The sequence below is a fragment of the Bombina bombina genome, chromosome 6, assembly GCF_027579735.1.
Source record: "Bombina bombina isolate aBomBom1 chromosome 6, aBomBom1.pri, whole genome shotgun sequence".
NCBI lineage: Eukaryota > Metazoa > Chordata > Amphibia > Anura > Bombinatoridae > Bombina > Bombina bombina.
Window position 1 is genome coordinate 1,053,255,699 of NC_069504.1, and position 25,853 is coordinate 1,053,281,551.

Genomic DNA, 25,853 nt, shown 5'->3' on the forward strand with positions numbered 1-25,853 from the left:
AGGGACATAACGTCCACAATTTTCCTTTCATGTCTCAGATATAGCATGCAATTTTAAACAACTTTCCAAATTACTTCCATTATCTAATTGGCTTCCTTCTCTTAGTATTATTTGTTGAAAAAGCAGCAATGCACTACTGGGAGCTAGTTAACGTACTGTGTGAGCCAATATAATTTCTCTGCAATCTCTTTGGCTTTTTCATTTTGCAATACTTATTGTCTGTACCTGTAGTTGTTGTGATCTGTACAGGGACACACACAGCAGCTCACCCTATATGGAGAGGAAAATTAACTGCACATTTTGATTGGCTCCCATAATGATCTGTAGGATAAACAATACTAATAAACATACAGTAATGGCAAACAAAAAACCTCAATAATGAGCTTCAGACAAAAAAATCTTTTATTTTAGCCTCCGGAATTTTAATCCATTTGATATATAAATATATAAACATGACATACTGCCTAAGGAGAAACATAGTTTGCCCAATAGAGAGGCACTGATCGAAACCAAGACTACCCAAGAGACAAATGTTTCCCACTGAAAGAAACTGACTTGAAGAGATCACTGTATACTGAGACATAAAATGACTTGTAAAAAGGCTATAAGTGCTCTATAGAGCTGTATACAGGACAGAAACTTGTATTTATTCAATCTGAGAATTGTAGGTGTTACCTGTTAATCTCCCTTTCTGAATGAATACAAATCATTAGGACTCTTTCATAAATATAGACAGGAAAATTGTACATTGTGGTTTAGACTGGTATCTGAGTCTTTTCTCAATTCAGCAGATCCTCTATCATCTGTTCAGGCAGTGACACAGAAAAGGACAGGTGGTTTAAGCTTAGCTACATTAACCCCTAAAGTGCCAGAGGACCTTGCAATAAGGTGCAAAGCAATGAGGCACTAGAGGAATTACCAGCATGTACAAAGTTGACCTCTCTGAGACATGCGGACAGCTGTGCACATTGCATAGATAAAAAGTCTCTGACCCTTGATTGTGGTTCCAGAGAATGATGGTGTTCAGCTGATGAGCCTCTTTTCCAATTCATGGCTATGTAGTTTGTCACCGCAGAGAAATGGCAAGAGCTCCAAGAAGTAGTGTAATTGAAGCAGAGAGTCCAGACACACCACCACAGTCTTGTGCATTTTCCTAATGAAAGAAAGAGGGAAAGATTCATACTTGCAATACATTTCTTAACATTTGAAACAACGGCTTATTCTCGCTGGTTTTGAGTAAGTAGTTCCACTTCCACCTGGAGTAGGTAGATTTTCTTAGAAGTCATCTGCTTTCAGGTAGCCTCTGCTTTCTTCAAAACACCAGTTTAATGTAATCTCGTCTATGAACTACATAAAAAGAGGGTTGTCTGAAAATGAACACCTTGCTTTTACATTAATATAAACTTTGTTTTGTGGTTCTGTACTAAATCAGGATTTCACAAAAGTATGAGTAGGGCAAATGTGTCTAAGTTTGAGGAAGGGCATACCGTAAGGGTTTTCTATCAAATGATGCTTTCAGTGAATAAGCACTGTGAACTGAAAATTATGTGGGAATGTATACATGGAAAACCATGTTGCTGCCTCGCATAATAGTTCAGCTTGAGCTTTAATATACCAACCTCGCAGTTCAACTTAAAAGAAGAGGATTTACTCCTAAGCTATGAGGATAGCCCCACCTACATTTAAAATTCAGATTGAGCTGACGTTGTTAGTGACTTCTATGAATTCTTTATAGTACTTACTACATCAGACCTATGTAGAAGAGAGACATCTGAACAATGTGATCCTTATGATTATTCTGAATTTTTGTTTGCAAGTAAAAGTTCTTAACTTTGATTTTCTTTGTGTTTAGTTTTGAATGTTTACTATGCCAAAGAAAATGTACGCTATACGGCCAAAAGTATGAGGACACCTGACCATTATTATGGAATTGGCCCCCTTTACAGCTGCCACTCTTCTGGGAAGGCTTTGCACAAAATTTTGGAGCGTGTATGTGAGAATTTGTGCCCATTCAGCAAGCAATTGTGAGGTCAATCACAGATGTAGGACAAGAAGGTCTGTTTAAGAATTGTCATTTCAACTCACCCCAAAAGTATTCAATGGGGCTGAGGTCAAGGATCTGTGCAGGCCTCTATAGTTTCTCCACACCAAACTCGTCAACCATGTCTTCATGGACCTCTGTTTGTGCGCAGGGGCACAGTCACGCTGGAACAGGAAAAGTCCTTTCAAAATTGTTGCTACGAAGTTGCAAGAACTCAATTGTCTAAAATGCCTTTGTATCCTGTATCATTAAGATGACCTTTCACTGGAACAAAGGGTTCTAGCCCAAACCCTGAAAAATAACCCCAGACTTTACAGTAGGCAGTATGCATTCCGCTTGGTAGCATTCTCCTGGTATCCACCACACCCAGATTCTTCCATCAGACTGCCAGATAGTAAAGAGTGATTTATTTCTCCGGAGAACAGATTTCCAGTGCTCCAGTGTTCAATGTTGGTGTGCTTTACACCACCCCAGCTTGGCATTGCACATGTTGATGTGAGGCTTGTGTATAGCTGCTGGGCCAGTTCCAGTTTGGAACGCTGATGTGAGTGATGTAACATATGATAGGTGATTTTTACACGCTATGTGATTTCGCACTTGGTGGTCCCACCCTGTGAGTGTCCATGGTAAAACACTTTGTAGATGGGCTATTGTTGCTCCTAGATGCTTTCACTTGACAATAATAGCACCTACAGTTGACTTGGCAGATCTAATAGTGCAGAAATTTCATGAACTGACTTGTGGCAAAATCTGCAAACTCTGAAGGTGGCATGTCTAAAGTTACTGAGCTCTTCAGTATGACCCATACTTTTGTCTATGGAGATTTAATGGCTATGTTCTGGATTTACATGTTTGCAATGGGTGTGGCTAAAACACCTGCACTCAATAATTATAAGGAGTGTCCATATACTTTTGGCCATATAGGGAATGTATAGGTTCAAACCAATAATGCTGTAGAACCTATACAATTAGATTCAAGTCTTATAGAGATTTCAGAGATTTGAACTGGACAAAGCCTTTATAGGGCTTTAAATAAAGACCAAACAAATGAGTGAAGACTGCACAACCAATAAATACTGAAAGAGCAGGAACCTAACCTTAGCTCAAAATTTCTAATTGTAACAGCTTTCTGTTTATATAAATACATACATTCACCTTGTCATAAAATCATTTATTCTTTAGGCAGACAAGCAGCCAGATCGTGTTAATAGAATGTACCTTGAGCAAGAAGACTGGGGAACTAGAAAAGTATAGAGTAATCCTGACTTCACAGGTTGCACTCACTGGAGAATGGCTGTTACCTCCTTTATTAATGTTCTGTAGCAATTATCCATATACTGCGGAATGTTAAAGCACTCATGTTGTTACACTGACATGTTGCTGAGATAAAGTAGATTACAGGATTTTACAGAAAATAAAAAGAGGGCTTCCCAATGTAATTTGGTCATACACAGAACTGTCATAATCCAATTTTCCTCAGACATTTCATAAGAGAAGTCTCTAGTGTATTATGGCCTGGTGTGTTAATGCATTCCTAGTTACAGGCAGATCTTTAGAGGACTAATGTATCTACAACAACATAGCAAATAAAAAAAAATAAACATTTTGATTGAAGAAGGGGTGTATTTTGACCTAAGTCCACTAGGTCAGTGGGGATTAGCTTGGGCAGGATTGTTTGAGGGGTCATTCTATGGCATGATGACTTTGTAACCTCTATTTTCCCAAAATGTTTTCTTAAAAAACTTAAATTATGCTTACCTGATAATTTTCTTTAGATGGAAAGAGTCCACAGCTGCATTCATTACTTTTGGCAATTCAGAACCTGGCCACCAGAGGAGGCAAAGACATCCCCCAGTCATTCTGCCGAGGAACAAGGAACAGTAGAAGAAACATCAGGGTGAAAAGGTGCCAGAAGTACAAAAATAACAGGCAGAAAAAATATGGGCGGGGAGCTGTGGACTCTTTCCATCTGAAAAAAAGAAAATTATCAGGTAAGCATAATTTAAGTTTTTCTTCATAAATGGAAAGAGTCCACAGCTGCATTCATTAATTTTGGGAAAACAATACCCAAGCTATAGAGGACACTGAATGCAAAAACGGGAGGATACAAGAGGCAGCCCATTCTGAAGGCAACAGGCCTGAAAACCCCTACCCAACAAAATCCTGCTTCGTCCAAAGCCGAGAACAACTTTGAGAAAAAAAAGAAAAAGTCCAATGACACTGACCTGCAGATAGTCCACAGCCTTGCTGGAGACCGCAGGAACTAGACTCGACTGAGTCAACAACCTCCAAGAGCACTGTCCCCAGTAGTCGGTCTCCAAACAACACACCCCTTACTAAAGAAAGGGAACAAACTACAGTATTCTTCCACAAAGAAGAAAAGGCACAGAGAAAATATGATTGTACTTGTAAAGCACGGCTAATCCCCCTTAAGGGACTCAAGGCGCTGCTCATTTTATCAACCTCGAAAGGAGGAAAGGCTGAGTAGACCTCGCCGGGGATCGAACTTGCAACCCAGAATTGCTACAGTGCAGAGTAGCCACAGTGCATTAGTATGCTGAACTAGCTTCCAGCTAGAATAAGGAACTTCCAAAAAAACCCTAAAAAGGGCACAACGAGTCCTAAATAAAAACACAGAGCAAAAACCTGAGAAACCAGGTCAGGCTAACAGAGACCCAACCAGTCTCATAGAAAAAAGGGGAGGCAACGCTCAGACCCCATATATACAGAAACCATGGGATAAGGCCGGGAGTCTGAAACAGAGAGAGGATCTTCCTCTAACACAGTGCAAGAGCACTCTAGGAGCAACTGAAGACGAAGGTCCCCAAGTCGCAAAAAGGTATCTCAGAATACCGAAATATTCAGAACGAACCTCGTGCAGCAAGCTCAGATAGGTCTGACTAACAACACCTGAAGCAAAAACACTGCACGCTGCAGTCATCTAAAAATGACTCTGAAACTTAAATACTTGCAGGGCAAGTAGAAAGCAGCTGAAGATAGGATCCTTCAGATTGCTAAGTATCCACTAACCAGCAGATAACGTTGCAGGCTATCTAAGAGCCGCCAGTCCTTCCCACAAATCTTAAATGTGGAGAAAAACCTCAAAAAGGCTTACTGTACCTCGAATGCTCAGAGGACGAAATAGCAGAGCAACAGATCTCAGATCCTGCTCCAACACCAGACCAACCCAAGCGACATGCCCAAGCGACATGTCTGATAGACAGGGGGACAGAAAGACCCCAACCACAATCGCCCGAGAAATGGAAAGAAAAAGGGGAACTCATCCACCCCAACAGAGCTCGGGTGCCAACCCAATCCGCTCCTCCAAAATAGGCACTCCTATGTAGAAGAGAGACCCACTAAGACCTGGAACAGAGAAAAGTGCAATAGATCCGTAGGAAGACCTGTTACAACTCTCTTAGACAGTCTCTACGTAGAGAGATCAATTTACAACAGGTTGAACAGAGCCCACAGAGCAGCAGATGCTGCCCCTTACAGAAATAAGTCACTTGATCCAACCTCCTACACACAGAGCAGGACAAAGACCCTCCAGAGAGAGGAAATCCCAACTCATAAGGAAGATAAACTATCTCCTCCAAAGGGAAGGGCACAGATAAGAACAGTGTACATGTCCACAAGACATGAAGCCCTAGTATGATCAAAACATGGACCGAATGAAAAATCATCCAGACACCACTGTTGACCCAACAGAGAAAAAAACTCCCCATAGAGGAGCACACTCTGTCCGAAGGACAAGTCAGGCCTTAAAGGACCAGTAAACACAGCAGATTTGCATAATCAACAAATGCAAGATAACAAGACAATACAATAGCATTTACTCTGAATTTCAAATGAGTAGTAGATTCTTTTCTAACACATTTTAAAGTTATGTATATTTCCACTCCCCCTGTACCATGTGATAGCAATCAGCCAATCACAAATGCATATACGTATAGTCTGAGTTCTTGCACATGCTCAGTAGGAGCTGGTGACTCAAAAAAAGTGTAACTATAAAAGACCGTGCACATTTTTTTTAATGGAAGTAAATTGGAAAGTTGTTTAAAATTACATGCTGTATCTGAATCATGAAAATTTTATAAAACCTGAGTGTCCCTTTAAAGTTTATAACCAGTACCCGAAAGTGGATGTGAACTCTGGCCTACCTGCTTGCAAGCCCAATGAGCTAGCCCCTATTTCGCAACATAGGGTCCCTGAAAAAAACTGGGTTGTCCCGAATCAGTCCACCGGATCATAAGTCTCCAGACATCCAAGAAGGATCCAAGACAGGAACTCCGGACCTGGGACCCAGATTCGTCCTAGAATGAATGACATCCTCAGGGAACACAAGATACCCCATCTGAAGTAATCAGACCTCACAGGGGATGAGAACCGGGAAACCCGGAGAACGGGTACAGGACTCGCTCGTAATTCCCAGCCCAAAGGGAAGAGAACACCCTTAGCCGGAGGTCAACACCCCCCAGCAAGGTACTAGGCCATGACAAAGTCACACAATTTCTCTAGAGCCCAAAGGCCCCAAGGGCAGCACTAATGGAAATGAAAACGAGAATAGTGTCACCCAAAAGAGAGTAGAAAGAAAGGCTAGTCTCCATAATCCTTTCAGATTAACGTTCCAGAGGACCACACCCAAGATAGAAGAATGTAAAGCATCCCGAACCCAGGTAGAAAAACATCCCCTAAGCAAAAAGCTTGGAAAAAGAGACAACACCTCCTATCGCCCCTGGTATGGAGACGACTAACTCCCGAAGGAAGACAGAGCCTCATTTCCTAATTAAGTGGCCAAACCCGCCAGAAAAACCAGACAAAGTCCAGAAAGTCTCGACCCAAAGGAAGAGAACCTCCTAAAAGGACACTTCCAAAGAGACCATGAAAAGCAAAACCATAAGAACGGTGGTATGAGGACCTAAATCCTCCAAACCTCTAAGCTACAACAGGAAGGAACCCTCTAGTTCCCGAAAAAATTGGAAACGACTGAGCATGTAGCCGCGGATCTCAACGGAGTCCCGGCCCACTAGATTGAAAGGTGAATGAGGAGTGAACCAATCCCCCATGCCCCTAAGCAACCACGGACCCTTGAGTCCTCTCCGGATGCTAGTTGAAGCTTGTCAAATAAAACAAGACAACCACACAAATCACATTGTGATCACTAGGCGCCTTCACCGGACCAACCGGACATAAAAAGGTGCCACGTGTCTGAACTAGGCCTCAAACCAGCCTGAAAGCAAGGGCCGCAGCACTGTCAAGCCACATAGAGTCTACCCCGATGATGGAGGGATAAGAACAGTCAGAGAGACTTTTGTATACAGTGCGACCACAAAATCAAGAGGATCAATTTCAGAGAGGAAAGTTCCCGAAGGAAACATCACACCACAACAACATGAGCTTTAAACCAAATAAAAATCATCCTCACCGGAAGATTACTTCATCCCCTTATGTCTATGTTTGCAAGCCAGTCGAAGAGTAAGACTAAGAATCCCCAGACCCATTAAGAGTGGGATCCTCCAGCAACGCCAAAAATGTGCCTTAGTAGGACACGAACGTGCGCCAGTCTATAACGAAAGGCGCAACATACCTCCACCGGCCCCCAAGGTTGACCCCATCAGGCCTCAGGGGCAGTCGCTCCCCCAGAAGGCTGAACTGGACCAGGAGATCCCACGCCTGACGAGCCCCGGTTAAGGAAACAGGGACAATATCGTAAGCACACTCCCTGGAGGTGCAGATGCACCAGCGCCAAAGAGATGGCCATGCGGAACCGTGTTGTAACCTCCGATGGGAACAGGCCACACTCCCTAGAAAGGATAAGTAGCGTTTGGGTTACCTGCATGCGTAGTAAGAGTTGATGGTAGGGAGCTCGTCTCATGAGAAATAGAATCCCCAGAGACGGATGTCTCAGTGGGCACCCGATTCCCCGATCCTGATGAACAGAGCACTCTAAAATGGCATTCGGAACATAACAGATGGGCATGTATCACCCGGGCCAATTCATATTCTTCGAAAGAAGTAGAGTCTGAATCAGAGACATCCGTCTCCAAGAATCCTCCATAACTGGGACACTGCCACCTCCAGAGAACCAGACACCAGTGGACCAGGATTTCTCTGTCGCCACGTGGTCAGGAAAACGGAAATGGAGTCACAAGGTAAACCGTGCAGTCCAGTCAAAAGCGCGCCCGACCAAAAAGGCCGCGTCACTAGACATAGGCCGTTATGTTCCAAAATAGCCATGAGCCGAAGCAACACTACACAGTAGCAGACAGAATCACAGAAAAACATGATTATAAACCCCCCTGTTCAATAATCCCCCTCAGGAGATATTAACCCTTGATTCCTAGATACAAAAAAGGAGCCTCACTGAGACCCTATGTTAAAGTTATCCCCGAAAGGTTGTAGCCCCTCTCAGATAAACAGTTGAAATTACAATACATCCATGATGAAAGTAAAATGAAATGATCTTACCGGAAATCTACGCCGTGGAACAGGAACACGCCAATTCAAGTGTGACAGATAGTAGCGTCGCCTCTGCCATGGACTTGAGATTAAAAAGCAGGCAGCGAAACTCATCAACGCTGATTGGTTGTGGAGCTGTTAATATGAGTCGGGATGGTTTCGCAGAAAGACTCTCCCTGCATCTCCAGACTCTAACTTTCACCCATGCTCTCACTGAGAGGCTGACAAGACTACTTAAAACTCCAGTCCCATGCCGAAGAGTACTACCCTCCATAAGAGACTATCACTTCTCTGCCAACCTCCTGGGACGAAAGGCAAAGAATGACTGGGGGATGAGGGAAGTGGGAGGAGTATTTAAGCCTTTGGCTGGGGTGTCTTTGCCTCCTCCTGGTGGCCAGGTTCTGAATTCCCAAAAGTAATAAATGGAGCTGTGGACTCTTTCCATTTATGAAGAAAATAAATGATTTCTGGTTACCTAATTTAAATGGAAAAGGAACTACTTACCCCAAAATTATGGAATTTGTTTCTTTAGGGAATATTAGAGAAAATGTTACACATACCATTAATGAGCAGAGAATAAAATCCAATATCACATTTATAGTGTTAAAAACTCCAACAACCATGTTTCAGCTCCCGTAAGATCCCCTCAATTTCTTATTTAACAAACATCCTTGCATTGCTTACAAATTATGTTCTGGGCTGTTCCAAATTTTTATAAACAGCGCTTAATCACTTATCCCAAAGTACTGGAAACAATCTATCTCACCCTCACTGAAAGAATAGCAACAACACGTATCTTCCCCGCTCTCATTAGAAAGATATATTTAATGGCTAACTGTTTACACGTTTATCCTTCTACGGCGTTTCTCTGGGATAAGTATGTTAATACTGTTTCGCTTTTATTGATGAGTCATATATTTCTCTTATTCCTCCAAATTATGATAAGTCTCTATTCTAACCATTATATGCAAATTTCAAGAAACAACACCTGACCCACTGACCTCTGGGTGGAAGGCATGACAGGAGTGAGGCCGGCGTCTCAATTTCTGGGATCGCATGCGATCACACTTCACAGAAGCGTTATGTGCACAGGAGTTAAAGAGAAAGGCAGCTTCAGGATTAGAACTATGTGGTAAAAGGGGACTATGTACAGAATTATTACATGTTAAAGGGACAGTCTAGCCAAAATTAAACTTTCATGATTCAGTTAGGGCATGCGATTTTAAACAACTTTCCAATTTACTTTTATAATCAAATTTGCTTTGTTCATTAGGTATTATTTGTTGAAAGCTAAACCTCTAAACCTAGGTAGGATCATATGCTAATTTCTAAGACCTTGAATGCAGTCTCTTGTCTTAGTGCATTTTACATTTTTTTCAGCTAGACAGCGCTAGTTCATGTGGACCATATAGATAACATTGTGCAGCACTGATTGGCTTAAATGCATGTCTGTCAAAATAACTGAAATACGGGGGCAGTCTGCAGAGGCTTAGATACAAGGTAATCACAGAGGTAAAAAATGTATTACTATAACAGTGTTAATTATGAAAAACTGGCGAATGGGTAAAAAAGGGATTATCTATCTTTTTAAACAATGAAAATTCTGGAGTAGACTGTCTCTTTAAAGCAGTATGTAATACAGGGCATTACTGAATTTTGGCGACGCTATACCAATAAATGATAATATTAATAATAATAATCAGGCTATACAATGCTATACTAGCAAATGTATGAAGTAATATGAAGTGTAAATAGCAGAGATCATATGCAACAAGAGTTATAGTGAGTAGTTATATAGAATAATTGGACTATTTTCCAGGTATAGATTACATTACCCATTATGAAGAGTAATACAGAGCAGTTACGTACAGAGAAATGTTTTATAGAGCAACAATAAAGGTAATCGGGTAAAGTTATAGGGAGTGCTGGAATCAGTTAGTTATATAGAAACAATTATATTGAGAAACAGGAGGTTTAGGGAGCAAATATATTGAGTAATAAATTAGTTATAGGGAGCTGTTATATCAAACAACAGGAAGAGCTACAGGGAACAGTTATTTAGAGCAGAAATACCAGTTATTTGGAAGTAGTAATATAAAAAATAGATGTTTCATGGGGATGATATAGGGCAACAGACTAATCGGAAGCGACGTATAGTAACTATACAAAAAACTGCAGATAGAAATATACTGTAACATGTGGATCAATATTCCATGAAACCATTAGGAGAAACCAGCGTGTGAAGAAGGAACAGCATGGGCAGTGAGTGTATAAGCAAACTGTTAGAGAATAATGTTTTCTACTTCGTCTGTCTATAGGTTAGATATTTGCACAGATGGAAAAGGATATATTTGACTTCTTTGGCTTGTAATGAGACAGGGGGGAAGATGCTGCAGTCACAGGCCGAGTCGCTGATCAAGAGGAGAAGGTTACTGTTAGGGACCTGCTGTAGCACGAACATCCTGTGGGAAGGGAGAAGAACGATAGGTAAGTGAGGTGTACAAATCCCATGTGATAAAACATTAATACACATGGTTTTCCAATGTCTCTTAACTGCATTTCTATCTATCTATCTATCTATCTATCTATCTTGTTACAAATACCATATAATACAAGTTGACATAAATGCCCTTCCACAGTTATTACTGTTTTATTGGTTAAGCATCAAAATATTATACTATGGTAGAAATGTGATTGTGAATTAGACAAGAGCCTTGACAGGAGGAGCAGGGTGAAACTCATGGGCGGAGCCAATTGTTTTGTTAGAAGAGCCACTGCAGTCCCAGGAAAATGGAACATTTACCCTGGTGGGTGAGGTTGCAGAAGGCACAGCGAGCAAACCTCCCAACCAATCACAATCCAGCAAGATCAGGGAGGTATGCGTTTATGACTGAATGTGTATTGACTGTTAAAAAATGGTAATTATGCTATTAATGAATATGATTTTCAAATTATTAACTGAGCAAATGTCATTAATAGATATTACTGATTAACTAAATGACGACATTAACATCATCAACAATACTTAAACATCTATGTATCTTTTGCTCAGTGAAAAACCTTGAAAAACGTACCCATTCTCACCGGTTTTCATTTTTTTGGTGTCTTTAACTAGATTTTGTTGTTACATCATTGATCATTATTATAAATACAAAAGGTGGCTGTGAAAAAAATGAACCTGAGTTGGGGAAATTTGGATACACTAGAATGGAGGCCTATGTTATCTCTAGTACTGTAATTTAAAATGAAAGGTTATGAAACTACTATTGAAATTAAAAAAATGCCTATGGTTTAACATTTGACACTAATTTAAAGTGAATGTCAAGTTTGATGAATCAGTGCCCGTTTTATTAAAAATCCTATTAAAAACAGGGGCACTTTCATTCATCAAACTTTACATTTCACTCGTTTTGTTAAAATACTTACCTTTTAATCTTGAAAGCCGCTCCAGCGATTCCCCCTTCTGACGCTCGTCACTTAATACGTCAGCAATGACGAATATGGCATCCTCCAATCGAGGCTTGCCCCAACTTTGGTTACAGGACCTGCCCCCTAATCAACCTGACATGGCGTCCAGCCAATAATATTACCTTGTAGAATGAGTCTCGAGCCTTCTTGATTGTGAGACTACTAATCATACGCAGGCGTGGTACACAGATAAGGTTACTTTACGGTCCCAGCATAACATAAAGAGAGAGCTCTCGCAGTAAGTAAAGACAGAGCGCAGCTGTATTTGTTAAAGAGTGCGGCTGATTTTTAAAGCTGTATTATTTGTATCAAAAATACTATTTTCAGCCAGCAGGTCCTATTTGTGGCAAAATAAAATTTTCAGCCAGGAGGTCCTTTTTGTAGCAAAAATACAATTTTCAGCCAGCAGGACCTATTTGTGGCAAAAATACAGTGTGTGCTGGACTATTCTTTGTGTTTTTGAATAAATATACATCATTGCAATTATTATTATCAAGACTGGTGTTTTTTTTAGTTAGGTGACTACGTCACTTGGAATAAAATTAGAGGTAGCCCTTGCCTTACAAACGTCTGCCCATCCCTGCTTTAATCTATTTTACAAATACAGCAAAGTATCCAACAATATTCAATATTTATTCCTTTGCTAACCACAAGAGGGAAACCTAAGCACACAATTCAGTTTAAAGATACATTTAGACCTATCGTAAGGCCTCCCTAACAGGCCAGATTTTCAGGATTAACTTGGGTGAGAACAGCTTAAAAACCAGGTTTAATAAACAGCTGATTTAGACTGAAAAAGGTTATATACCAATAGAGCAAGGATTAAGCACCTTAAATATATTATGCATAAAAAAATGTTAGTTTAAAGCTGTTTCAATCTATACTGAATCTAACAATAAAAACCTATTTCTGCATAACTCATGAGCGAGTAAATGTTTAGTGGCTGATAAACTACAGCTCTATTGGTGTCCGATACAACTCCACAAGTTGTTTTGTTTTTTATTGTTTAAAAAAACAAAAACAGGTGCAACAAAACACTGAGGCCTAGATTACGAGTTTTGTGTTAGAGGCTGTGCGGTGCTAACGAGCAGTTTTCCCTCACCGATCACTTACCTGCAGTGCTGGTATTACGAGTTTTCAGAAACCCGGCGTTAAAAGACAAGAAGTGAGCGTTGAGCAAAATTCTGCTCCTTACCGCACTCCAATACCAGTGCTGCTTAAGTCACAGGTGAGCTGGTTGAACGTGCTCGTTACAGGAGAGCTGGCTGAGAAAAAGTCTAACACCTGCAATAAAGCAGCGTAAAACTCAGTAACGCAGTCCCATTGATTCCTATGGGGAAATAAAATTTATGTTTACACCTAACACCCTAACATGAACCCCGAGTCTAAACACCCCTAATCTTACACTTATTAACCCCTAATCTGCCGCCCCCCACATTGCCGACACCTACATTATACTTATTAACCCCTAATTTGCCGCTCCGGACACCGCCGCCACCTACATTATACTTATTAACCCCTAATCTCCCGCCCCCAACATCGCCTCCACTTTAATAAACATATTAACCCCTAAACCGCCGCACTCCCGCCTCGCAAACATTAATGAAATATTATTAACCCCTAATCTGCCGTCCCTAATATCGCCGCCACCTGCCTACATTTATTAACCCCTAATCTGCCCACCCCAACGTCGCCGCCACTATACTAAATGTATTAACCCATAAATCTAAGTCTAACCCTAACACCCCCTAACTTAAATATAATTTAATATAAGTCTAAATAAAATTACTATCATTAACTAAATTATTCCTATTTAAAACTACTGATTGGAACAGCCAATAGAATGCAAGTTCAATCCTATTGGCTGATTCTACCTTAATTCTGATTGGCTGATAGAATTCTATAAGCCAATCGGAATCTAAGGGACGCCATCTTGGATGACGTCACTTAAAAGGTACCTTCATTCATCTTTAGTCGTCGGATGAAGAGGATGCTCTGCGTCGTATGTCTTGAAGATGGACCCACTCCGCGCCGGATGGATGAAGATAGAAGATGCCGTCTGGATGAAGACTTCTGCTCGTCTGGAGGACCACTTCGCCTGGCAAGTCGATCTTCAGGGGGTTAGTGTTAGGTTAGGGTTAGACTTTGATTTAGGGGTTAATACACTTAGTATAGTGGCGGCGACGTTGGGGACGGCAGATTAGGGGTTAATAAATGTAGGTAGGTGGCGGCGATGTTAGGGACGGCAGATTAGGGGTTAATAATATTTAACTAATGTTTGCAAGGCGGGAGTGCGGCGGTTTATTGGTTAATATGTTTATTATAGTGGCAGCGACATTGGGGGTGGCAGATTAGGGGTTAATAAGTGTAGGTAGGTTGCAGCGACATTGGGGGCAGCAGATTAAGGGTTAATAAATAGTATGTAGGTGTCTGCAATGTTGGGGGCAGCAGATTAGGGGTTCATAAATATAATGTAGGTGGCGGCGTGTCCGGAGCGGCAGATTAGGGGTTAAAAATGTTGTTATAGTGTTTGCGATGCGGGAGGGCCTCGGTTTAGGGGTTAATAGGTAGTTTATGGGTGTTAGTGTACTTTTTAGCACTTTAGTTATGAGTTTTATGCTACGGCGTTGTACCATAAAACTCTTAACTACTGACTTTTAAATGCATTAGGACTCTTGACAGGGTAGGGTGTACCGCTCACTTTTTGGCCTCCCAGGACAGACTCGTAATATCAGCGCTATGGAAGTCCCATAGAAAAAAGACTTTACGAAGTTTACGTAAGTCGTTTTGCGGTAAGGCCAAAGAAGTGTGCGGTGACCCTAAACCTTCAAGACTTGTAATACCAGCGGCCGTAAAAAAGCAGCGTTAGGACCTCTTAACACTGCTTTTTTACTTTAACGCAGAACTCGTAATCTAGCCAAGAGTTTGCTATTTCTTTAAAGTATAATTAATGGGAAAAGTAACAAAACCACAAATGTAAGTCATTTTTATTAAAATATTATTTTATAGGCACTGACAAAATTGTTAGTGACTTTTATTGTAAAGATAAAATGCTTTATTTAATGCAAATTCCTACCTTTAACCACGTTTTACCTTTTAAGTGTTAAACAAGTAGTCAAACACTGCCTGATGCATACACACGTATGCCTGTTTCTCACTTTCATCACCCGCTGTCTCCTCATGTGGTGTCGCACAGGAGCACACGTTTGACTATGTATTTAAAAGGACATAGAAATGACAAAACAAATGTACTTATGTTATTACTGCACTATTGTTTGCATATGACTATGTGTTTAACTTCTGCAGCAATGCTCTACGGGAGCTAGCTGAACACATCTGGTGAGCCAGTAACCATCGGCATATGTGTGTAACCAATGACCACTGCTGCTTTTTAAATAAAGGACACAATATAATTAAAGGAATATGAAACCCAAGATTCAGACAGAACAAACAATTTGAAAAAGTTTCCAATTTATTTCTATTATCAAATTTGCTTTGTTCCTAGGGTATTCTTTGTTGAAGAGATCCCTAGGTAGAGGGCTGGAGCACTACATGACAGGAAATAGTGTTGCCGTATAGTGCTCTTGCAGATGGATAACATTCTAGCAAAACTGCTGCCATATAGTGCTCTAGTCACGTGCACACTCCTGAGCTCATGTCCCTGCTTTTCAACAAGATACCGAGAGAAGAAAGAAAATTTGATAATAGAAGTAAATTAGAAAGTTGTTTAACCCCTTAATGACCGAGGACGTGCAGGGTACGTCCTCAGAAAAAAGGCAGTTAACGCCTGAGGACGTACCCTGCACGTCCTCAGTGTGGAAAGCAGCTGGAAGCGATCCTGCTCGCTTCCAGCTGCTTTCCGGTTATTGCAGTGATGCCTCGATATGGAGGCATCCTGCAATAACCTTAGATGGCCATCCGATGCAGAGAGAGCCACTCTGTGGCCCTCTCTGCACCGGACATCGATGGCCGGTATCGTTGGTGGGTGGGAGCCGGTGTGGGAGGTGGGTGGCGGCCATCGATGGCCCTGGTCATGTGGAGGGGGGCGGGATCGTGGGCGTGGAAGTCCGGGCGCGCGGGCGCACGCACGTGCATGAGGGGGCGCGCGCGGGCGCGCGCCGGGGCAGGGACCGGGTGGGGACTGCTGCACTACAAAAAAAATGTGTCCCAAAATAAAAGTGGGACCAATAATTTAAAAAAAAAACCCTTAGGCGTTATTTAGGTGGTGGGGGTTGGTCCGTGGGGGGGGGGGGGGGGGAAGCTACACTACAGAAAAAAAAAAAAAAATTAAAAAAAAATAAACATTTAATTGTGCAAACTGGGTACTGGCAGACAGCTGCCAGTACCCAAGATGGCCCCCAATAAGGCAGAGGGGGAGGCTTAGAGAGCTGTTTTGGGGGGGATCAGGGAGGTTGGGGGCTAAGGGGGGATCCTAAACACAGCATATGTAAATATGCTTTTTTTTTTTTTTCTTTAAAAAAAAAAAAAAAAAAATCTTTTATTTTAGTACTGGCAGACTTTCTGCCAGTACTTAAGATGGCGGGGACAATAGTGGGGTGGGGGAGGGAAGGGAGCTGTTTGGGAGGGATCAGGGGGTGGGATGTGTCAGGTGGGAGGCTGAACTCTACACTAAAGCTAAAATTAACCCTGCAAGCTCCCTACACACTACCTAATTAACCCCTTCACTGCTAGCCATAATACACGTGTGATGCGCAGCAGCATTTAGCGACTTTCTAATTACCAAAAAGCAACGCCAAAGTCATATATGTCTGCTATTTCTGAACAAAGGGCATCCCAGAGAAGCATTTACAACCATTTGTGCCATAATTGCACAAGCTGTTTGTAAATAATTTCAGTGAGAAACCTAAAATTGTGAAAAAATTAACGTTTTTTTTAATTTGATCGCATTTGGCGGTGAAATGGTGGCATGAAATATACCAAAATGGGCCTAGATCAATACTTGGGGTTGTCTACTACACTACACTAAAGCTAAAATTAACCCTAGAAGCTCCCTACATGCTCCCTAATTAACCCCTTCACTGCTGGGCATGATACACGTATTTTGCGCAGGGGCATTTAGCAGCCTTCTAATTACCAAAAAGCAAAGCCAAAGCCATATATGTCTGCTATTTCTGAACAAAGGGGATCCCAGAGAAGCATTTACAACCATTTATGCTATAATTGCATAAGTTGTTTGTAAATAATTTCAGTGAGAAACCTAAAGTTTGTGAAAATATTTGTGAAAAAGTGAACAATTTTTTTTATTTGATCGCATTTGGCGGTGAAATGGTGGCATGAAATATACCAAAATGGGCCTAGATCAATACTTTGGGATGTCTTCTAAAAAAAATATATATACATGTCAATGAATATTCAGGGATTCCTGAAAGATATTAGTGTTCCAATGTAACTAGCGCTAATTTTGAAAAAAAGTGGTTTGGAAATAGCAAAGTGATACTTGTATTTATGGCCCTATAACTTGCAAAAAAAAGCAAAGAACATGTAAACATTGGGTATTTCTAAACTCAGGACAAAATTTAGAAACTATTTAGCATGGGTGTTTTTTGGTGGTTGTAGATGTGTAACAGATTTTGGGGGTCAAAGTTAGAAAAAGTGTGTTTTTTTCCATTTTTTCCTCATATTTTATAATGTTTTTTATAGTAAATTATAAAATATGATGAAAATTATGGTATCTTTTGAAAGTCAATTTAATGGCGAGAAAAACGGTATATAATATGTGTGGGTACAGTAAATGAGTAAGAGGGAAATTACAGCTAAACACAAACACCGCAACAATGTAAAAATAGCCTTGGTCCCAAACGGACAGAAAATGGAAAAGTGCTGCGGTCATTAAGGGGTTAACAATTAAATGAATTTAAAAGAGAAAGTAAAACCTTGTTTGTGTTGATTTCCCTCTCCTTGTTCTATGATAAAATGAACAATATTTCCAATTCACTATGATCAAATTGACTTCTTCCTTTGTTGTAACTTAGTTCTGTTGCCTGAGAGCATATCTGGGTACGCTCAGCAGCGTGCACATGTATTGATCATTATAGAAATATAATCTTTCTACAAAACACTGCTACCATATAGTATTCAAGACGTGCACACTCATGACAATACCTTAGTATGCTCTCTTGGAAAGGAGCTTCAACAAAGGATACAAAAATGAATGAGGTCAATTTGATAATAGAAGTAAATTGGAAAGTTTTTAAAAATTGTACCCTCTAGCTGACTCATGAAAAATTAAAGGGACTTGAAAGAAAATGTCCTTTCATGATTCAGAAGGAGCATACAGCTTTGTACTTCTATTATGAATTTGACTTTGTTCTCCTGTTATCCTTTGTTTAAGAACATACCTAGGTAGACTTCAGAGCATACACATGTGCCAAAAACGCTGCCATCTAATGATCAAAAGTGTATAACATTATTAAGAGCAATATTATAAAATTGCTGCAATATAGTGCTCCTGACACATGCACCCACCTGAGCCTATCTAGGTATGCACGTTAAACCTTTGAGTGCCAACGACGTTGCAAAGGCATCACCGGGGCTTCATGTTTTGCGCGGTGACATAACGCGCAATGACGTGATGACTTCACCTCGCAACTTTATTTAAAATTTACAATGAACAATATAGGGAAATGGGGGCATGCTGCTTAGAAGCCTGTATCTCAGGCATCTACAGACCCCCAAGACCCACCGTTGGAAAAGTAATCGCCTAACCTTTCTAATGGTATAAGTCTTGAGGATCTGGAAAAAAAATGAAAAAGTAAAAAAACATAAATGATGCTTACCTGATAATTTCATATCCATCGAGGGGAGGAGAGTCCACAGAGATACGTGGACTCTCCTCCTCTCGATGGAAATGAAATTATCAGCTAAGCATAATTTATGTTTTCCATCTAAAGGGAAGGAGTACCACGGCTTTATTCGTTACTATTGGGAACATATACCCAAGCTCTAGAGGACACTGAATGAAACTGAGAGGGTAAAAGGCCGGCCCTAATCTGAGGGCACCACAGCCTGCAAAACCTTTCTCCCAAAAACAGCTTCCATAGAAGCAAAAACGTCAAATTTGTAAAACTTTGTAAAAGTGTGTAAGGAGGACAAGGTAGCCGCCTTACAAATTTGCTCCATAGAGGCCTCATTCTTGAAGGCCCAAGGCAAAGCCACAGCTCTAGTTGAATGAGTTGTGATTCTCTGAGGAGGCTTATGACCCGCTGTCTCATAAGGCAAACGAATCAAACTCCTCAACCAAAAAGACAAAGAAGAAACAGAGGCCCTTTGCCCCTTGCGCTTCCCAGAATACACCACAAAAAGAGATGTAGACTTTCTGAAATTCTTTGTAGCCTGAAGATAGAACTTCAAGGCACGAACCAAATCCAGGTTATGAAGTAACCTCTCCTTTGAAGAAGAAGGGTTAGGACACAAAGAAGGAATAACTATTTCCTGATTGATGTTACGGTTAGACACCACCTTGGGGAGAAACCCCAACCCAGTGCGAAGTACAGCCTTATCTGCATGAAAAACCAGATAAGGAGGATCACATTGCATGGCAGCTAGTTCAGATACTCTGCATGCCGATGCAATAGCCAACAGGAAGATAACCTTCCAGGACAGAATCTTAATGTCAGTGGAATCCATAGGTTCAAACGGAACCCTTTGCAAAACCTTAAGGACTAAGTTAAAGCTCCAAGGCGGAGCCGACTAGACAGGCCTGATTCTAGACAGAGCCTGAACAAAAGATTGGATGTCAGGGAGCTCAGCGAGTCTCCTATGCAACAAAACTGATAATGCCGAAATCTGTCCCTTTAAGGAACTAGCGGCAAGACCCTTCTCCAAACCATCTTGGAGAAAGGCCAGAATCCTGGATACCTTCACCTTATGCCAAGGATATCCATGCTTCTCACACCAGGACAAGTAAATCCTCCACACTTTATCGTAGATGCGACGAGTCACTGGCTTCCTTGCCTGAATTGAGTATCAATCACACTTTCAGAAAAGCCTCTCTTGGCTAAGACTAGGCGTTAAATCTCCACGCAGTCAGCCTCAGAGAATCTAGATTTCGATGTTGAAAGGGGCCCTGTGACAGCAGATCCCTGCGACAGGGTAACTTCCATGGCGGAGATGATAACATCCCCACCAGATCAGCAAACCACGTCCTCCGCGGCCACGAAGGAGCAATCAGAATGGCTGAGGCCTGCTCCTGTTTGATGCGTGCCACTACTCGAGGTAGAAGTGGAAGCGGTGGAAAAATGTAAGCTAGGCTGATTTCCCAAGGAACCACTAAGGTATCTATCAGCTCTGCCTGGGGATCCCTGGACCTCGACCCGTATCGAGGTAGCTTGCAATTGAGTCTGGATGCCATGAGATCTATCTCCGGCGTTCCCCATTTGTGACAAATCTCTGCAAACACCTCGGAGTGAAGAGACCATTCCCCCAGATGGTAGGATTCTCTGCTGAGAAAGTCTGCTTACCAGTTGTCCACACCTGGAATGTCGATCGCTGAGAGCGAGCAGTTGTGGGACTCCGCCCACTCCAGAATCGGAGACACCTTCCTCATTGCAAGGAAGCTCCTTGTACCCCCCTGATGGTTGATGTAAGCCACCGAGGTAATGTTGTCGGTCTGGAATCTGATGAAACTGACCAACTCCAGAGAAGGCCAAGCCTTCAGAGCATTGAAAATCCCTCGTAGTTCTAGGATGTTGATCGGAAGGAAAGACCCTCCCTGGACCACTTTCCTTGTGCCATCCTGGCACCCCAAACAGCACCCCATCCTGTCAGATTAGCATCCGTGGTCACAATCTCCCAGGACGGTCTCAAGAAGGATGTCACCATGGACAGTTGCTCCGGACGGATACACCAAGAGAGGGAGTTCTGAGTCCGAGCATCAATGGATATCAGCTGTGATAGATCTGAATGATCGCCCTTCCACTGTCTCAACATGCACAATTGAAGAGGTCTGAGATGGAACCTGGTGAATGGGATGACATCTATGCTTGACACCATATGACCTATCACCTCCATACATTGAGCCACCGACGGGCTTGTGGAGGACTGAAGGGTAAGACAGGAGGACGCAAGTTTTCTGTGCCGCTGGTCTGTGAGAAATATCTTCATGGACATAGAGTCTATTATCATGCCCAGGAACTCCACCCTGTTGCTGGGAACCAGGGATCTCTTTCCTGAGTTGATATTCCAACCGTGAGATTGAAGCAAAAGAGCGACGGCGCCTGAATTAGGATGTCATCCAGGTAAGGTGCCACTGCAATGCTCCTGGATCTGACCACTGCAAGCAGCACCCCCAGAACCCTCATGAAGACCCTCAGGGCTGTCGCCAGACCAAAAGGAAGGGCCACAAACTGGAAGTGTTGGTCCAGAAACGCAAATCTTGGGAACTTGAAGTGGTCCCTGTGAATTGGCACATGAAGGTAAGCATCCTTTAAGTCTATAGTCGTCGTGAACTGTCCCTCTTGAACTAGAGGCAGAATAGATCTGATTGTTTCCATTTTGAACGATGGGACACTCAGAAACTTGTTTAAACACTTTAGGTCCAGCATTGGGCAGAACGTGCCCTCCTTCTTTGGAACCACAAAAAGGTTGGAATAGTACCCTAGACCCCATTCTTCTAGGGGTACTGGTACGATAACCCAGAGAGAGGCGAGATCTCTCACACACTCTAGAAAGGCCTCTCTTTTCTCTGGTCTTGAAGACAGGTTTGACAAGAGCAATCTGCCCTCGGGCGGATGGGATCTGAACCCTATCCTGTAACCCTGGGAGACAACTTCTAGAACCCAAGGGTCCTGAACATCCTGCAAACATGCATCTGAGAATTGAGATAATCTGCCCCCTACGTGATCCATAGACCAGTCAGGGGGCCGCCTCTTCATGCTGATTTAGTCTTGGCAGGCTTCTTGTTCTGCTTAGACTTGTTCCAAGATTGAGCCGGCTTCCAAGATCCCTTGGACTGATCCGTTTTCACGGCGGGCTGCTGGCGCTGGGCCTTGTCCTCACGAAAGGGACGAAAAGTAGATCCCTTGGGCTTAGCCTTCTTATCCTGCGTTAGGAAAGCTCCCTTGCCTCCCTGTAACCGTGGATATGATCGAATCCAATCCTGGACCGAACAGGATCTTTCCTTCAAAAGGCAGAGACAACAGCCTCGACTTGGAGGTCATGTCCGCAGACCAAGATTTTAGCCACAGAGCCCTGCGCGCTAAAACAGAAAAACCTGACACCTTAGCATTCAGGTGAATAATTTGTATATTGGCATCACAGATTAAAGAATTGGCGACCTTCAGCGCCTTAATCTTTTCCTGTATCTCGTCGATGGATGTCTCCCCTTCAACCATTTCACACAGGGATTCACACCAATATGTTGCAGCTTCAGTGACCACCGCAACGGCCGCTGCTGGCTGAAAAACAAACCCTGTGTGCTGAAACATCTTTCTCAACATGTTTTCCAGCTTTTTATCCATGGGCTCTTTAAACGACGAACTATCCTCGAGGGGAAATAGTTGTCCACTTCGCGAGCATAGAGATAGCCCCATCAACCTTGGGAATGGTCCCCCACAGCTCAAGCTGAGAGTCCAGAATGGGGAACAGTTTTTTTAAAAGAAGAAGAAGGGGAAAAGGACGAGCCCAATCGTTCCCATTCATTCTTAACAATATTTGCCATCTTAACGGGAACCGGGAAAGTCTGAGGAACTACCCTGTCCTCGTATACCTTGTCAAGTTTAGGAATTGCAGGTTCCTCCAGGATCTTAGGTTCCGGAACCTCCAGAGTAGCAAGCACCTGCCGCAGCAGAAAAAGCAAATTTTCCATCCTAAACTTATAACTAGGCTCCTCCGCAGCCGAGGTTTAGATGACACGGACTCCGACCCAGAAGGGGTCTCCTCCAAAGAGTCGGAGTGGGCATCATCGTATAGACGAGGAAGAAGTGCAGGCACTACTGGAGGTTCCATAAAACCATAATACTTTATTTGAACAGCATTAAAAAACGTGAACAGCTACAAGCGCTGTGTAAAGAGCATAAAAAAGGTACAAACCGGTATGTGGCAAGGCAGGGGAGGAAAGACACAAGTCTTGTGTCTTTCCTCCCCTGCCTTGCCACATACCGGTTTGTACCTTTTTTATGCTCTTTACACAGCGCTTGTAGCTGTTCACGTTTTTTAATGCTGTTCAAATAAAGTATTATGGTTTTATGGAACCTCCAGTAGTGCCTGCACTTCTTCCTCGTCTTGCATCTCCATAGTGGCTAGGTTTCGCCACTGCTACGGCACTCAGTTGGCTCTCTATGGATAGACTACACTGAAACCGGCATCACTTCCGGTTACCTCGCCAGGTCCGCAGTTGCTGCCAGGAACGCCGCTCTCCCGTGTCACACATCATCGTATAGAGCCTCTGGATCTACCATCGGTGAAGATAAACCCTGGGCCGGGCCGCCATTATACACCCTACGCTTGCACTTAGCAGAAAGTGGTAAGGCATGGATCACTTTAGAAACCGCTGATTCCAGTTGGTCCGCAAAGTCTTACAGCCAACGAATCTCTCCAGAAGGAGTAACGGTTAGACCCCGGGCGCTGCATGTGCAATCGGAGATGAATGCAAGGAACGCACCTCACAGGACGAAGAACCCTCAGAGGTGGACGGCTCAGTAGTACTAGACATCTGTTTACATTTAGATGTTGTGACTTTATCAAGGCATGTGGAACATAGTTGAGCAGGCTGATCTACCAGAACCTCCTCACAATAAACACAGGAATGAGACTTTGACACGTTAGAGGGCTCTCCCTCTTTAACAGAGTCCTCCATAGCATGTGCTGTTGATAGACTAACTTAATTTACAAAAGGGCACCCTTATACCGCCAATGGCTAGGGCACTCACCAACTCCTAGGACCCGAACTACAGAAACTACAGAGAAGGAGAGATAGCCACACCCAGTCACATGGTGTGCATTGCAGGACCGCCCCTGCACCAGGGAAAACACGCCACAAAATGGCTGTGGAAGATGCCCGCCAGTAACCTGAAGTTCCACACATTGCCTGAGCCTCATCTCGCACATAACTACGCAGAGGAACAGGAACACGGCCCTTCAAGTGTGACAGGTTAGTAGCCTCGCTCTTGATATGGACTTGAGTGTAGAAAGCAGGCAGCGAAACTTGTCAATGCTGATTGCTTGTGGAGCTGTTAATATGAGTCGGGATGGTTTCACAGAAAGACTCTCCCTGCATCTCCGGACTCTAACTTTTGCCCAGGCACTCAATGAGAGGCTCACAGGACTACTTAAAACTCCAGTCCCAATGCGAAGAGTACTAACCTCAATAAGAGACTACTCCGAAACTCTGGCACTTCTCTGCCATCCTCCTGTGATGAAAGGCAAAGAATGACTGGGGGATGAGGGAAGTGGGGGAGGTATTTAAGCCTTTGGCTGGGGTGTCTTTTCCTCCTCCTGGTGGCCAGGTTCTTAATTCCCAATAGTAATGAATGAAGCCGTGGACTCTCCTCCCCTTTAGATGGAAATTAATATATTTAAAAACATTTTTTTTTTAAAAAAGCTCAAATCCGGCTTAGCACCCAGGTGGGAAATGGTTTAGCACTCAAAGGGTTAACAAAGTATATCAAGTAAATTTGATAACAGAAGTAGATTGGAACATTTCTGAAAGAATTTTTTGAGATTCATTTACCTTTAATTTTAACGTCCATATGCCTTTAAGTGTGCTATCTATGCCTTCTCAGCTTATAATACCACAATAAAACACCAGGCGATCTTCATGCCATTATTATCTTGGCAAAAGATGCCTTTGTTTTTGCTGATGGATTTCACTGTTTCTCTCCACTTCTTAGTACAAGCTATCTATCTTTAGACACGAGTACACCATTCATATGAAGACTGTTTGTTTCTGCACAAGGACAAAATGACAAAGGAGACGTTTATGGCGAGATTACATATGCGGTGCAGACTTCAGCGTAACTGCTAAAACCCGCGTTGCCCGTAATTTCCCCTCGCACATCAGGGAATCACATATATGGCACCAGCAGTTCATAAAGTGCAGTAAGCCGAATGTCCAGAAATGTGCGTAAATACAAATTTTTGGAGTCTCCAGTGACTTACAGCATGTTAGAAACTGCCGGCGCCTAAAAAAAAAAAAAAAAGTTAAATCTCTCGTAAAAGTCTAACACACCTCCCAAAAATAAACCAGAGATGTCAAAACTCCTATATACGCCATCACCCCCATATCAGAACTAATAAATATATTAACCCCTAAATCCGCCAACCCCAACATCGCAAACTACCTAATAAGTGTATTAACCCTTAATCCACCATTCACCCACATTGTAATCTATCTAAAAAAAGTATTAACCCCTAATCCGCCAACCCCCCGCAACGCAAAGTACCTATTAAAACTATTAACCCATAATCCGCCATTAACCCACATTGCAACAAACCTTATAAATCTATTAACCCCTAATCCACCAAACCCACATAACAATAAACCTAATAAAAATATTAACCCCTAATCCTCCATTAACCCACAATGAAATAAACCTAATAAAACTATTAACCCCTAATCTGCCAAACCCACACAACACAATAACCCTTATAAATCTATTAACCCCTAATCCGCCAAACCCCGACAACGCAAATAACGAATTAAATTACTAAGCCCCCTAACCTAGCACCCCCTAAATTAACCCCAATTACCTAAATTAAAAAATACTAAGTTACAATTAAAATAAAAAAGCTAACATTACTTAAAATAATAAACCAAATGATCAAAAATAAAAAAAATTAAACCTAATCCGTATGAAAATAAAAAAGCCCCCCAAAATAAAAACACCCCCTAATCTAATACTAAACTACCAATAGTCCTTAAAAG

At 42.3% G+C, this 25,853-nt stretch overlaps 1 protein-coding gene across 1 annotated transcript in view; it reads right to left on the reverse strand.

Moving 5' to 3' along the window:
• Window positions 1-384: 384 nt before the first annotated feature.
• CACNA2D4 (calcium voltage-gated channel auxiliary subunit alpha2delta 4) overlaps window positions 385-25,853 on the reverse strand; it is a 1,345,448-nt gene continuing 1,319,979 nt past the window's right edge. Inside the window, exons 38-40 of the mRNA XM_053718853.1 lie at window positions 10,848-10,965; window positions 9,505-9,582; window positions 385-1,153 (exon numbers count right to left, since the gene is read on the reverse strand). Of these exons, the coding sequence (XP_053574828.1) occupies window positions 1,067-1,153; window positions 9,505-9,582; window positions 10,848-10,965 (283 nt within the window). The 3' untranslated portion in view covers window positions 385-1,066. The remainder of the gene's footprint in view (window positions 1,154-9,504; window positions 9,583-10,847; window positions 10,966-25,853) is intronic.